General features: G+C 49.2%; 1 protein-coding gene across 4 annotated transcripts in view; it reads left to right on the top strand.

Annotated features, from left to right (window-relative positions):
- The window catches only part of LOC147620900 (DNAJ heat shock N-terminal domain-containing protein), a 56,740-nt gene extending 40,838 nt beyond the window's left edge, over nt 1-15,902 (top strand). For all 4 annotated transcript variants that reach the window (XM_086825169.1, XM_086825170.1, XM_086825168.1 and 1 more), the window contains exons 5-7: nt 14,991-15,056; nt 15,320-15,388; nt 15,484-15,902. In XM_086825169.1, the coding sequence (XP_086681295.1) occupies nt 14,991-15,056; nt 15,320-15,388; nt 15,484-15,624 (276 nt within the window). In that variant the 3' untranslated portion in view covers nt 15,625-15,902. The remainder of the gene's footprint in view (nt 1-14,990; nt 15,057-15,319; nt 15,389-15,483) is intronic.
- The last annotated feature ends 408 nt before the right edge of the window (nt 15,903-16,310 follow it).

Below are 16,310 nucleotides of genomic sequence, written 5' to 3'. Positions count from 1 at the left end.
GGCAATGGGGAAACATCAAAGGAAAGAGCTCTCATACTTCACTTCCCCTCTATTGAGGCGAAGAAGGAGTTCTTGAAGAGGCGACCCACTTTAAAGAATACAGGCATTTTTCTTGGTGACGATCTTACTCTTTCACAGCTTGCACATATGAAGGAAGTCATGCCAGAGATTAGGGCGGCAAGAGAAAAGGGAAAGATAGCATTTTATAGAGAAGGGAGGGTGGTCATCGTGGAGTGACGCTCTACATGACGGTGCGAGACCTATGGGACCAAATTAAAGCTGGCAGCCTGGAACTGCAATGGATCCCTCAGACTTGATGTAGGTGCCTTTGAGGACAGCTTTAGAGATAGAGATATAGTCTACTACTCGGAGACTCACCAGGCCCCTGGTCAGATGATGCCACAGGTGACAGGATACAGATAGGAGACAGCTTGCAGAGTAGGGACGAGATCGGTACACAGTAGTAGAGGATCAGGGGGGTGGCAGTTCTTTTCAGGGAGGAGCTGCAACCGCTTCTACACATCGTTTGGAGAGATGATCAGGCCAGATATATGTAGGTGAGACTGAGGGCCGACACAGGCAGATTCCTGTATATTGCCATATGCTATTTTGCTCCTAGTACATCGACATATGCAACACCTAGAGGGAAGTCTCCTTTCTCTGTGCTAGATGATGACATATGGGAGTTCTCTAGGGATGGAGACATCATCCTGTTAGGGGACTTTAATGCCCGGACGGGCAACCGCCAGACAGCCTTTTATGATACCTCAGAGGAGATGCTGAGAGAGCTAGACACTCTGGATATGGAATTAGATAGACGCTCACAGGATGTGGAGTGCACAGAGTATGGGAGATATTTGGTAGATATGGGGACTGTACATGGGTTGGCCATACTTAATGGCTTGCAGAGGTTTCCGTCAGCACAGCTGGATTTACTTGCTTTCCACATAGACATGGTGCTAGCACAGTGGATTATGTTATGGCTATGCCGAGCTTTGTTTCATGCATAGAGGACTTCACAGTTGGATCTCGGCCCATTGGGGTAGTAGTGGATCATGCATTGTTGACATTGACCATCTCTTTTCACTTTACCACAGCTCAGAGGACACGAGGGGCAGATCACACTCGATATACTTTTACTTCAGAGACTGATGCTGTCTACACAGATGGGATTTATAGACGTCTGTACACAGAGGAGCCAGGGAGACCTTTGGAGGAGTTGACCCATATACTGACAGAGACTTTACAGGATGCAGCGAGAGAGGCATATCCACATACTCAGCCTGGACAGAGACAGCGTTCTGGATGTATGCCCCAGAACAGCTGGTATGATGAGGAGTGCAGAGAGACAAGAGCCCAACTGTAGCGGGAGGTTGCTTTGGGAGTCACTACTCACCGACAGTCACGTATTGCCTTCCGACGCCTTGTGCGAAGGAAGAAGCAGGCCTTCCTTGCTCAGCCAGAGCAGGAATTATACCAGATGTTCTTGAGCCAGGATTCGAGGGAGGCTTGGCGTTTGTTTCATGAGTCCTCCCTTGCTTTGGCCATCACTTCTACAGAGGTCTGGGGTAGTTATGCAGCATCTCTATATACAGTTCTTGGACAGACACCTTTTCCTGGCCCGCCAGCACCATGCCCACAGACATGTACTTTCTTTACCACAGAGATGGTAAGGAAGGCCATTGATAGGATGAAGACTGGGAGAGCATATGATCATGATGGATTGGTCGCTGAGCACTTTATTCATGCGAGAGACATGCTGGCAGAGCTTCTAGTAGTGATGTTCAATCGTGCTATGTGCGAAGGCTTACCCGAGACTTGGAGTAGGTCCACCATCGTGCCTATCTTCAAGTCAGGGGACCCTATGGAGCCAGGGAATTATCGCACTATTATGATTGGTCACACACTAGCACGATTGTATGCATCCATTCTTGAGCAGCAGTTGAGTAGATGGGCAGAGAGAGAGGGCATTCGAGCAGAGGGACAAGCAGGGTTCAGGAGAGGTTTCTCTACTCTTGACCACATCTTGACTATGCGGGCCATTATTGAGGAGGGCAGGTCGCATGGGCGACGGATTTATTGTAGCTTTGTGGACTTCCGGAAAGCATTTGATATAGTGCCCAGAGCCAGATTGATGAGGCGATTACAGGAGATGGGGTACCCACATAGCTCATATGGGGGATTATGGCTTTATATAGATCAGTTGTTGCAGGACAGGTACGCACCCCAGAGGGGGTCTCTACTTTGGTTCACTCCACTATAGGAGTGAAGCACGGTTGCCCGTTATCTCCTTCATTGTTTGGTATGTATGTGGATGAGGCTTCTGACTACATTGAGAGATTGGGGGACAGAGGAGCCCAACTAGCAGGTACATGGATCCCACTATTGTTATACGCTGATGATATTGTGTTGATCTCTGACTCCCCTGAGGGTATGCAACGTCATCTAGATGCTTTACATGAGTTTGCACATGATAGTGGATTGTCTGTCAACCTTGGCAAAACCAAGGTTATGGTGTTTAACACCACGCCACATTGGGTTAGGCGATCAACTTCCACATTTACATATGGGCAGGAGATTGTGGAGTATACAGATGCATATACATATCTTGGGGTAGTATTCAGTGGGCCAGTGTTTTCGATAAGGAGAGCAGCAGAGACTAGATTGACTAGAGCACATGCAGCCCTGGGTGGTTTGGAGAGGATGTGTTCGCAGGTTCAGTTTCAGGAACCTTGAACGAAACTTTGGCTTTTTGACACTCTAGTGACATCAGCTATGCTTTATGGAGTGCAGATATGGGGACCTTCAGTGGTATGGAGAGGCTTTTGGTATCTATGATTGCTAGGATTATTAGAGCCAAGGCCGTGGTACCTCATGAGATTATTCGAGGAGAGCTGGCGGCTGATTGAGGCTCTTACGAGATCAGTCTCCTACATACATGGCTTGTGGGATCTCCCCCGAGACAGATATGCACGCCTCGCCCTGGAGTCCTCCCACAGTTAGCTTTACAGGGAGACACGGCTTGTTGGTATGGACAGATGACATCTTGGTTCCAGGCACATGGTTTTAGCATGGACAGATTGCCTCCCTTCCAGTATTCTCTGGAGGCACCCTCTCTCACTCTCACACGGACAGAGATTACCAGACTCATCCGTCAGGATTTAGTTCAGCTGGACATTAGGAGGACATGGATACAGCCGACTGAGGAGCTGGGCACAAAGATGGCTTTCTACAGAGAGCATTTTCTTCAGCTCACAGCAGATGGTTTTGTGATCAGACCCAGTTACATGGATGTACACTTGTCTCATGCAGTACCATGTGCTATTGGTCAGATTCGCACATCCTCACACCAGCTTGAGATTGAGATTGGCCGATATAGAGGTATACCAGCTGAGGCCAGGATATGCCAAGTATGCCATGGGGAGCCAGAGACAGAGCTGCATTATATATGCCATTGTACTGCATACTATGAGATACGTGGTCGTTTCCACTGTTTATTCAGAGAGGGTTTTGGACCACTTTCCAGAGTCATGGGGTACCAAGACTAGAGGTGTTTGGGATTGTTCTTGCTTGAGCTGCAGAGATATAGAGATAGCCTGCTTAGGCGCACAGAGAGCCACACTCAAAGGCACATTACAGACTTCTTTAGTCCAACCATCACTGCGCCAGATGGACCACAGCAGCAGCAGGACATGGATACCGCCCACACCAACGGTACACTGATTGATCGTGCGATTGAGCTTGGGTGGTCCAGACGCCCACGACTATGGAGGAGGGCATTCCAACATAGACGGAGGTTGCAGCGGCGGATTCGGATTATTCTTGCGAGGCATGCGGGACACCCAGTCAGGGTGCTGACCACAGAGGTTATTGAGGAGATCCGCCAGCGTCCGATGCGGCACATATTATGAGATGGAGGCACCTCCATAGTGTACTCCCCCGTCCCACATGATATTGTATCCCCTCACTATATTCCACTCACCTCCATAGCGTCCCCCCCCCCCCCCCCCCCCCCCCCCCCCCCCCCCCCCCCCCCTCACTATATTCACACCCTATAAGGGTTTTTGTTTACCTTCCAATTCCAGTTTCATTTTCTAGGTGCCAGTAGTATCATCTTTATTTTTCATTTTCTGGTTTTTTTATCCAGACATTGTATCAGATCCACCATGATGTAACTTTTGGTCTCATAGGTCATTATGGCCTTTTGAAGACGTTAATATAACATTTCATTTCATTTTCATTTCCCTCAACTTCTAAAGCCCCCCCCCTCTCTCATAGGTTATTTGGACCTTTTGAAGACGTTAATACAACTTTCTTTCTTCTTTCTTTCTCTTTCTCTCTCTCAAGTCTATCCATCTCTTCTCTTCTAAGTTCTCTTTGTCTCTCTATCACAATGATGAGGGAGAAGAATGAAGCCTTAAATGTGCATGCTATCCATGTCGAGAAAGCCGAAGGAAAGTCCAAGTCATATAGGTGGACTTGTAAGTATTGTGGCAAACTATACACAAGTGGCGTTACTAGGCTTCTCCAACATTTCAGAAAGGTGGGGGAGCAAGTTGCGCCATGCAAGGAAGTCCCCCTAGCTATATACGATGAGATCTTGTTGCAACAAGATTAGGGGTTAGAAGGATCTTTTTTCCGGAGAAAAAAAAAAAAAAAAAAAACAAGATTAGGGGTGGATTGGGTATTCACCATAATAGTGGTAGAAGCTCGAGGGCAGATGATGAGGTCATCTCTCCGCCTTGTGATATCTTGTTGCAATAAGATTAGGGATGGATTGGGTGTTCATTGTGATTGTGGTAGAAGCTCAAGGGTACATGATGAGGTCATATCCCCGTCTCGTGATACATCCTCCCCCGCCACCTCGGCCGGCACTGTCGAGAGGGAAAGGTTTCAGTCTCCGATGAGGCAAGCCACTCTTGTCCAAGCCACCGGGGTGTCTCTTCTTCTCTATCACATCTCCGAGAACGGTAATGGTTAGCATATATAGAGATTGCACGCACCATTATTGAGTGCAAACTCTCATTCCATGTGCTCGAGGTATATCAATGGAAGACAATGGTGAAAGCCATTGTGAATGTGGGTCCATATGAAGGATGGACTGGCATCTTCTACCATGACATGCGCACAAAGAGGCAGAATCAATAGATCTCTCAATGGTCCAAGTATGGGTGTGCAGCATCCTCTCCGATGGATGGAGTGATCGGAAGAAGAGAGGCATCATCAACATACTTGACTCTTGGCTATGCATAACCAAGATCCAAGTCAAGATCCAGGTTCATGATTGTAAATACATCACGTTTTGCAATATGTTTCCTTGTCTTCTATGCGTTTGCAAGATAAGTTTAAGTAGTGTTAAATCTCTTGCGTGCTTAGCTTTAACCTATGTTTTAGTCATTCCGTTGTGTGACTCATGTGACACAATGTGAACACATTTTTGATGACTTTTTATGGCTTGAAAAGGGCTTGCTTACCTAAAAACTAATCGCTATCAAAATCCCTATATAAAGGCAAGTCAAGGGTCATTCACGAGCATTCAGAGATAGGGACGCAGAGCCAAGACCAAGGGCATGCAACCATGACATTTGGATTAGAGCAAAGTACACCTCCAAATCAGCATTTTCCATTAAGGATAGAGGAGGAAAGTAAGCATTTAGTTTATGCATAGCGTGGAAGATTCATATTTGATTTATGATTTGCAATCATTGTAATTACTCATTCTTTTAGTAATTTATAGTAGGAATAGGTTATGTAAAGAGCCTCTCTCTCTACTTCTCTTTGTCATCATTGTGCATGTCATTAGCATTAATCCTTGTTGCTTAGCGTTAAAATTCATCAATCATCAATCACCCTTCCTCATAACTAGCATGTTACATTGGTATTGGAACTTAAGGGTAGTCCTAGTTAGCATGCCACATTGGTATGAGAGCTTAAGGGTAGTCCTAGGTACAATTGTCCAAGCTGAAGTAGGTTTTCTGAAATTAGGGTTTGTAGGTTAAAATTAGTGTTTCCCTGTTTTGCATCAGTCGTCCTTGCATCAGTGTTTTCAACTCCGTGGAAGCTTGCATAGCAAATGAAGGTTTGCGTTTTTGCATCTGCAATCAGCTTTGTGCATTTGGGTTAGGTTCCCTACATGTAGCAGTAGTTTTGCATGCAGATTGAGTCGAGTCTGATGTACACTGCTGATCCAAATATTGTGGTTGCATGCCTTTGGTCTTGGCTATGCATCCCCTATATCTCTGAATGTTCATAAATGACCCTTGACCTGCCTTTATATAGGGATTTTGATAGCAAGTCATATTCAAAAGTCAACTAAACCATAAAAAGTCTTTAAAAATGTCTTAATGTGTTCATATTGTGCCCAATGCTTGTCACAACCGTTGGTGCATGTCCTAGGTACCTATTGGGCTATCAAAACTGCTCCAAAGTGCCCATATACGGCCTCTAAGTTTGCCTCTAAGGTGGCTACAAGGAATAATCATGTCTACGTGGCACCGGATTAAGGTGTGCACGTGACATCCCCTCCACCTAAACTTGGAGCATTGGGGAAAACCATGCACCTTTGCTCGCTTCTTGACTTGGTCCTTCAGTAGGCTCATGTCCCAACTCTTTCATGCCTCTACCACTATTGCCTCCGCTTGAACTGCCAGCTCTTCTTTTGGCTTCTTTTGCCAATGGATGCTCTTTCGACATGCAGATTGAGTCAAGTCTGATGTACATTGCTGATCCAAATATTGTGGTTGCATGCCTTTGGTCTTGGCTATGCATCCCCTATATCTCTGAATGTTCATAAATGACCCTTGACCTGCCTTTATATAGGGATTTCGATAGCAAGTCATATTCAAAAGTCAGCTAGCACTTTTCAAACCATAAAAAGTCTTTTAAAATGTCATAATGTGTTCATATTGTGCCCAATGCTTGTCTCAACCATTGGTGCATGCCCTAGGTACCTATTGGGCTATCAAAATTGCTCCAAAGTGCCCATATACGGCCTCTAACTTTGCCTCTAAGGTGGCTACAAGGAATAATGATGTCTACGTGGCACCGGATTAAGGTGTGCACATGACATCCCCTCCACCTAAACTTGAAGCACTGGGGAAAACCATGCACCTTTGCTCGCTTCTTGACTTGGTCCTTCAGTAGGCTCATGTCCCAACTCTTTCGTGCCTCTACCACTATTGCCTCCACTTGAACTGCTAGCTCTTCTTTTGGCTTCTTTTGCCAATGGATGTTCTTTCGACATGGAAGAATCCTCTACTCCCTCGGAAGCTCCTGTGGCACTAGCCCCATCCTCCATACAGGATTCGGTGAGACATACTTGAATGGTTGGCATTACTGTTTCCTTCGTAATTTGAAATGAAATCCAGTACTTTCTTCGACTCTTCCTCCACCAACAGCAGCACATCCTTAGGATCTTCCACTGATCTACACTCCTTACTCAAGGAAACTGTCTCCAGATCCACTTCCGACGGTCCTGGTCATATCCTCCTCCATACAGGATTCGATGAGACATGCCTAAATGGTTGGCGTTACTGTTTCCTTGGTAATCTGCTGGTCATCTGAAATGAAATTTGTTACTTGCTTCAACTCTTCCGCCACCGACATGAGCACCTCCTTAGGATCTTCCACCGATCTACACTCCTTACTCAAGGAAACTGTCTCTCGATCCACTTCCGGTGGTCTTGGAAGCTCTCTGATATCCTTGGAAACTCCCTCCTGTTGAGTTTCAACCTTTGGTGAATTCTTCACTTTCGTACCTTTGTCCTTGGTCTCTTCGGTTGTCAACTTGGCACCTTGTGCTCGGGTCTTCTTTGAACCTTGGCCAACTGGCTCTCCCAAAACCTCTAGAAACAATCATCCCACGTCTAAAACTTGGCATTCAGCATTGGAAACTTGAGATTCTTGAGGTTGGCCATGAAGAAAAGATGCCCTCCAAATCACCATTTTCCATTAACACAGAGGAGGACAATAAGCATTTAGTTTATGCGATACTCCTTGTGCTCGCTAAAGCCTTCGTCCCTCACCCTGCTCGAGCTGCCGCCTATTCGCACCCCCCCTCCCCGCCCAGTTGACTTAGCCTCTCCCCGCCTGTTCGCACCCCCCCTCCGCGCCCCCCTCCCTCCCTTTTCACCCCCGTCGCCCCCTGCCCGCCTGCCCCATTTCCCCTCGCGCCCACCGCTCCCCCCCTTCCTCCGCGTTCCGCCCCCCTGCCTGCCCCCCCCTACCCCCCCCTTGCGCGCTTTCCCCGCCCCCCTTTCGTTCCCCGTTGCCCCTTTTTTCTCCGCCTCTGCCTTCCGCCCATCCCCTTTTTTTCTTTTTTCTTTCTTTTTTTTTTCTTTTTTTCCTCCCTTCCCCTCTGTCTTCCGCCCCTTCCCCTCTGTCTTCCCCCCCCCCCTTTGTTTTTCCGCCCTTCCCTCTCGTCCCCTCTCCGCTCCGTTTTTTCGTGCAGCTTGGCTCTTGCAGGACCCCCCGTTTATCGCTTCGCACTCGACTCAGCTTCAGACTCTGATGGAGGTTCCTCCTGCCCCACCTCAGAGGGACTCTTTCGCAGCCCCCTCGCCCGCCCCTGAGGATACCCCCGTCAGGCTTTCTCTTTTGCTAGAAGAGGAAGCGAGCCTCGCCGCAGAGGTGGAATGCCTCCAGGCACATTCCACCATCTGCCGCATAGTTGGCACTCGCCCCAGCAGAGGGGAGATCCGGGATCTTCTCCAGCCCCGCCTTCTTGCAGATGTGGACAAGATCCTGGACGTTCAGTTACTGGGCCTCGGACACTACCAGATTGAGTTCGAGACAGCCTAGAGCGTGGCCCAGGTCCTAGCTATGAGTCCCCTTGACATCAGGGGCGCTCGGGCTTTCTTCAGACCATGGCAGCATGGTTTCGACCCAACAGTGGCCGAGCAGGGAGAGCGCCTATTCCATGTTATAGTTTGCTTTCCTGGACTTCGCCGCGAGTACCTTCCGCTCCTTTCTAGGATAGGATCATTGGTGGGCTCGGTGCTTGAGACTGGCCCCACAGCAGCTTCAGTGGTGGCTAGAGCAGCTGGCCTACCTTCGGTCAGAGTTTTGGTTCCTGACATCTCCTCCCTTTCGAAGGTCATTCAGTTACCTAGGATGGGGGGGAGGGATGGATCGATCAGAGAGTGGAGTTTTCGGGACTCCCGAACCAGTGTTTTATATGCAGGCAGGTCGGCCACCTGGCCAAGGCCTGCCCTCGCAGGAGACCCCGACCTTCACCGCAACAGCAGACCCCCGATGGCCCGCCCACAGATGCGGCTCGACAGGCAGCCTCCGGGACACCTGCTCAGCCCACAGAGACCTCGGATTGGTAGCCTGGACAGGGGCGCCGTAGAGGGAGACAGCCACAACAGCATGCCCAGAGACCCCAGAGACCGACGCAGCAGCAGTCACAGCCTCAGCATCACTGGGTTCCAGTAAGGAATAGCTTTGCTCCCCTCCAGGAGGAGACCCCAGCGCAGACTGAGGATCAGGAGATGCCAGCACCCCTCCCCCCCTTCGCTCCCTCCCCCCTCCCCCGTCTCCCCCTCCCGCCTCGCTTCCACCTTCGCCTCCTCCCGTTCCCGCTCAAGCTTTTTCAGTGGCTCCTTCCCCACCCCCCTCTCCCCCCCCTCCTCCCTCTCCGCTCGCCTCAGCTCCCCGGGAGGCACTGGCAGTACCCTGGCGCTCACCAGTGCCAAAGCAGAGTTTTGGACCCTTGTTACAGATGCATTGCCCGAGGCCGCACATTGGTGTGTTGGGGGAGACTTCAACATGCTTGAGGACCCGGCCGATAGGGTGGGAGAGGCAGTCATGTTACAGTGCATGGCACGGAGCTTGCAGCTTTGGAGCGATTTTGTATGACACTGCGGATCACTGATGCATGGCAGCATGAGGCTTTCTCTCGTTCTCAGGACAGTCTATAGTTTTTCTCGGTCGGATCGCCGGCAGGGAGGGACTAATCTATCACGGATTGATCGCTTCTATGTGGGCGACAGGTTCGGGGAGCGTGGTGGCTCCGTTGGCATTCTCGCTGGCACCTCTTTTTCAGACCATGCGCGAGTTATCTTAACACTGGAGGAGAGGACACAGGAGACTAGCTTGCAGTTGAGGATCCCAGAGAGGATACTTACAAATCCCAGTCTTTCTGAGGACATTGAGAGGATATGGCATGATAGCCAGAGCTCTGACCTGGATGCAGCAGGCCAGTGTGCCCAGGGACTCATCGAGCTAAGCTCTTTTCTGCACGCTACAGCCTTGACACGGCTGGGAGAGACTCAAGAGCGGGAGCGTCGCTTGAGACGTAGCCTTGCTTCGCTTCAGCGTCTTCAGGAGCAGCTGCCTACATGTGAGTGGGTGGCGTCCCAGCTTATCCAGGCACGCTAGGAGGTTAGAGAGACAGAGGAGCAGAGACATGAGCTCTACTATCATCGCCAGGCCTCTCAATGGACGCAACTTGGTGATAGAGTGACTGGGGAGTTCTTTGAGATCATCGGACCCCGCCATGCTCGAGCAGGAGTACACCAGCTCAGGAGGCAGGACGGATCGTTAGCCACTGAGCCCGGGGAGATTAGAGCCATTGCCACTGAGTTCTATAGAGACCTGCTTTCAGCGGAGCCAGCCACGGAGGCACGTGATGCTTGTAGACAGACTGTGTGGGTCCATGTGCAGAGGAGGGTCACAGATCATATGCGCACAGTTTTGGGTGAGCCCCTTTCAAAGGATGAGCTTGTTGAGGCTTTGAGGGCCCTTCCGCGTCATAGTTGCCCTGGGGAGGACGGATTGACGCCTGCCTTCTTTATGCGCTATTGGGACCTTTTGGGGCTAGGCCTCCGCAGGGGCTTTTAGTATGTTTTGGACACTGGGGTGATGCCACAGAGCTTTTCAGAGGGCTTGATCTTTCTTATCCCCAAGGGGGAGGGAGTGTCAGATGATATTCGGCATTGGAGGCCTATTACGATCCTCAATACTGTCTACAAGGTCCTAGCAAAGGCCTTGAGTTTGAGGATCCAGCCCTTCCTTGGGGAGTTGATTCATGCTACCCAGACAGGATTTGTCAAGGAGCGCAGTATCCTTGACAACATTTTCACCTTTTGGGAGGCGACGGCCCGAGCTAGATTTCTCGGTGAGGACTTGGTCGTGATGCTTCTCGATTTTGAGAAGGCATACGATAGAGTTGATTGGGGTTTCCTAGAGGGCACTATGCTTCGCCTGGGTATTGAGCCAGACTGGATTCGAGGAGTGGCGGCTCTATACTCCACCGCTCGTAGCCAGGTGTTGATGGCTGGAGGACGGGGGCCGAGTTTTGAGTTGACCAGATCAGTCCGTCTCAGGGATGCCCTCTCGCCCCGTTCCTTTTTCTCTTATTTGCAGAGGCTATGAGCATGTATCGGACAGCAGAGGAGGTTGGTTTGAGAGGACTCCAGCTTCCAGTCCGGGGTGAGGACCTGCTCGATTCTGAGTTTGTTGATGACACGGGATTGTTTCTGCATGGCCAGGAGGCCAATCTACAGAGGGCAGAGCAGTCGCTACAGGTTTTTGGTGTGGCTTCGAGAGCATTGATCAACTGGCGCAAGACAGTGGCTTTTTGGATCAGTAGCGCCCCCGCTCCGGCATGGAGCGCCCAAACCCGAGATTTAGATGGATTCTTCCTGGCACAGCAGTGCGGTATCTGAGATGCCAGATTGGACTTGATTTGTCACCTGAGCAGTAGATCGCCCCGCTTCTTCTGAGCATTCGGAAGAAGCTTTTATATTGGAGTACAGCTCGGCTATCCTTGGCTGGGAGGGTGGTGGTGACAAATCAGGTGCTTTTAGCGACTATGTGGTACATCACGTCTTGCTGGATCTTCTCGATCTCTTGCATTAGCCAGGTACAGAGGCTGATCAGAAACTTTCTTTGGTCTGGGCGGGATGGTCAGCCGCCGGCGGCCCGGGCTAAGGTTGCTTGGGCAGTTATTACTCTTCCGCTGGCCCAGGGGGGCTTGGGCATTATAGATCCAGCTGATCAGAGTAGAGCCTTGTTGGGGAAGCTTATTGTTCGGGGGCTGCTTCCAGGTGCTGAGCCTTGGAAGGAGCTTCTTTTTCAGTGGCTGCAGGCTAGAGCTCCCCCAACAAGGGGCACTTGGGCACCAGGGATACGGTGGATCTTCATAGAGATGAGGAGGACAGGCCTCAGTAGAGGATGGGAGGACAGATTTGCCTTGAGCATCCTGCGAGCTTGGGAGCTGGCTTTCCCAGAGACCTCCCACTTGTGATGATAAGCGGGCCAGACAGCCGCTCATTTGGAGCCCCACGATACGCACAGAGCATGGTCATATGCTGGGTTCTCGGCCTCATCTAGCCTGGGGACCATTGACGGCAGGCCCAGCACGCAGTTTTGGAGATTGGCAGGCCTTTTGCAGTCTCTCGGGGAGATCCAGGCGGAGAGGCTGAGTCACTTCAGAGGGGGGCTGATTATGAGGGATGACATTCAGGAGGCACTCACTAAGGAGTGGTTCACGCCTTTCGAGCCAGCGGCCCCACGGTGGATGGGAGCCTTTACACAGTTGGAGATCCTGATTGTTGTCAGAGCTTGCACTGAGGATGGTAGATGCATCTACTATGAGATACAAGATGAGGGCAGACTTCAGAGAGTGGAGGCGGAGTTGCCTTTGGTTGCAGAGTGCATCTTTCAGAGGATACGGGTAGTGGTCGCCGCTTCTCGGAAGTGGCATATTGATCCAGACCCTGCAGATGTGGACTCTGATTGGCGCATATGGGCATATGCTGCGTGCCCCTTGGCCCGGCTCCAATGGGACCCTGGCGAGTACGAGTGGCAGGATCCTTATGCGTCCCCCGAGGCCACAGAGATCACCTTTTTCCAGTACACTGTTTGGCTGGGGAGGCATATTTTGACTGCGAGGAGGATGGTCTCTCCAACTGCATCGGAGCATTGGCGGCTACAGGGACTCTCACAGGAGTTTCTAGAGGATTTTTGGACCAGGCTATGGGCTAGCCGACAGGCACGCAGGATCTCGACTTTCCAGTGGCTGGTTGCCCACAGGGGCTCTGCAGTTGGCACCTGGTTTGTCTACAGTGGCCTTCCGTCGGCCTGCGTCCGATGCGGCCACCCATTGGAGACACAGAGACATTGCCTATGGGACTGTCCACAGGCGCAGCAGATTTGGCTGAGGATGCTGCGCATTTTGGCCCCCCTCTCTCCAGAGGGCATGTATACATGGGGAGCCGTTGCTTGGTCGACTTCGTCAGGGCCTGCTCTGGGATACGAGACGGAGCAGGACAGCCAGGCCATCAGATTCATTAGGGGCCAGCCTCGCCTTGTTCCTTCACCGGATTTCTCGTCCGTCAGCTGGACATAGGAGAGGGATTTACGATGGGAGCTCCTCAGCAGCCTCACCATATGGTTCACCTGGAGAGCCGGTTGTTTCAGGGCCTTTGAGGGGAGACTGGAGCCACCAGCAGAGACTGTTCGGAGTATCTGGCAGGAGCTGATTCACACCCTGCAAGGACAGTATGACCACATCCGGGGCGACTCGGATCGAGCGATCTTGCGGCGCCAGGCCTTCCACACCACTTGGCATAGCGGTTATGCATAGCATATGAGAGTCAAATCTGATTTATGAGCTGTATTCATTGTTATTACTTATTGATTTAGTAATATACAGGAGTAGGTTGGACTAGTCAAATTATTGCTGCAAGAGTTTCTTATTTTTATCATGGTCTGATAGATCTACCGGCTGTGACAAACACAATCTGGATCGTAATTGCAACTTCTATCTTTGCTTAAGGAAGCTATTGGGTATTTCGGGTTATTGAAGTCTAGGTCAAAAGATAAGGCTTGGTGCCTATAAAAGCATGTACTTGGGAGGATCTCTAATTACAATAGTATCATTTGAGTTATGCAACATATTTCTCTTGTGCTTGCTATCACATCTCTCTCTCTCTCTCTCTCTCTCTCTCTCTCTGTGTGTTTCCAGAGACACACTCACCATGGCTATCCTCCATCCACATAGTCATGGCTTGATTCTTCATCTCTCTCTGGGCACATGCTCCATCTTGACACCATGAATGCTGATAGAAGCCTCACGTAGCCTTCTTTTAGTTTTTTCTTCAAGAGTGCACTCTTTATTAATTTTTCTGTTCTATTTTAGGACCCATGGGCAGCTTTCCTTGGTTGAACTGTGTCTCATTGACCTCTTCCTGCATTGATGGGCTGTAGCTTGTGATCTTGCGCTCTTTGAGAACATTCTCTTTGATCCTTGTGAGATGCAGGCACTGCTAAGGCATATATTACAGGCGCCAAGCCAATTATACTCTACTATGAGAAGCAAGCATGAAAACATCTTGCCCTCATATGAGGTCTTAATCTCCAGCAGCAACAATCCTGATAATATCTTGCCCTCTTGTGAGGCACATGCCAATCTTGCTCTCCTAGAAGAAGCAAATATAATAGTAAGATTTGAATCAATGTCTGCCCTGCAGAAACATAGTAAATAGGAAAACTGATGAAACTATATAGCAATTAGCTCTCTTGTATGCTAACATAGATCTGAATTTTGTTCACGCGGGGGGTTGGCGGTGTTGTCTCTTTGCCAGTAGTGACGACCATTCTAATGCTGCCATCTGCTTGCCTGTGTGCTTGCTCAAATGCTTGCGCCCACAACCACCCCCCAACCCCGCAGCGGCGCCCTGTCCCCGCCCCACAAAACCAAAAAAAAAAAAAGAGAAAAAAAAAGCCAAACCACCACAACTATCTATTAACACCCCCCCCCCCCCCCCCCCCCCCCCCCCCCCCCCCCCCGGTGGCACCCTGTCCCTGCCCCACAAAACACAGAAAAGAGAGAAAAAAAAGCCAAACTACCACAACTATCTATGTTTCTACTCATCCTCTAGCTCTTCTAAATATGCTCTATTTGCAGCCAGTTGATAACGCTGAAAGTGTATCAGTATGCCTTGATTAAATCAAGGTTTTTAAAAAAAAACTTTTTGGCACAGCTGAAATTACGAGGCATACATGTAGAGGAGGAAGGGACTGTAAACGATTCTGAGCTTATAATGGAGGTAAAACTTTCACTCAATTTTTTGAACTTGTTTCATAAGATAGCAGTAAAAGTATTAGAGACAAGCATTTATGTTTTGTCTCATACACATATATGCACATGCATATATGTGTATGAGACAAGCATTTATGTTTTGTCTCATACACATATATGCACATGCATATACTTCCCCACTGTCATGTAGGCCTGCAGGCACACTTGCCCGTGCCTGTGCAGGCACAGATGTCTGTGACAGAACATGACACTGTTATTTGTGATGGCTAGGTGATGGAAATTAGAGAGACTCTTGAAAGTGCACCAGACAAAAAGACACTTGAACGACTACGTGATACTGTAAGCACACAAGTTTTTGAAGTGCGTAATTCTCATGTCATCTTTTTTGAGGCGCTATGCATCTTGAAGAGGGCTTAAAATTGTGAGCATTGCAGGCAAGGGCCAGGATGGATCAATGGAGCAACACTTTTAACACTGCTTTGAAAGAGGGTAACAACGCATCTGCCGTTGCGGCCTTGCAGCGGATGTCCTACTTTGGTCGGGTTTGTGATGATATCAAAAGGGAGTTACTATGATATCAGAATTCTAAGCACATACTGCACTCGTGAAGGGTATGATGAGTGTGGAGGTCTTCCCCCGTCTCTGCCCAAACTTCTATGCAAGTAAACTCGATTCATCTTCTGTCACATTTTGTTTGATCAGCATGGCGAAAAACAGTCTGCGCCAGAGTTCACAGAAAACCTCTTAAAACAAATCACAAAACTTGAACCCTTGATTTGTTGAAAATTTGCTGAGGTTAAAACGCCTCTTTTTCCGAACTCGAGAAAATAAAACTTACGAGTCAAAACAAAAATGTTGCACATCCGTTGCATATAGTTTTCAGGTTTTCTGTGAACACTGGTTTGTGCTTGTTACAGAGAGTACATTTAGTTGAGATCTTTTGGCTATATACCAAGTAAAGTGTCTTTTTGGAATAAATATGCCACTTTGGGATGACTACAGAAGTCTTTAGGATCGATGCCAGTGTTGCCAGCAGACGTGCCCAAGCTTCATGTTCATTGTGAGTAGATTTGACCACTCATTTGATTTTTCTGGTCTCATGCTAATCCTTAGACTCTCAAATCTTTCAATCTGTCTATTTGATGGTCTCCAGCAGCATAAGAAATAGAACATATTAGGAATTGAAATCTCGTTGATCGAATCACTTTACTCAGTGAGACTCAAGGAGGAAGCATGCCATTTATTGTGTTTATGTGGTTTT

Source organism: Cibotium barometz, chromosome 31 (assembly GCF_041138505.1).
Source record: "Cibotium barometz isolate CiBa-2024 chromosome 31, ASM4113850v1, whole genome shotgun sequence".
Lineage (NCBI taxonomy): Eukaryota > Viridiplantae > Streptophyta > Polypodiopsida > Cyatheales > Cibotiaceae > Cibotium > Cibotium barometz.
Note: the sequence above shows the minus strand (reverse complement) of the source record. Positions and strands in the feature narration are given on the sequence as shown.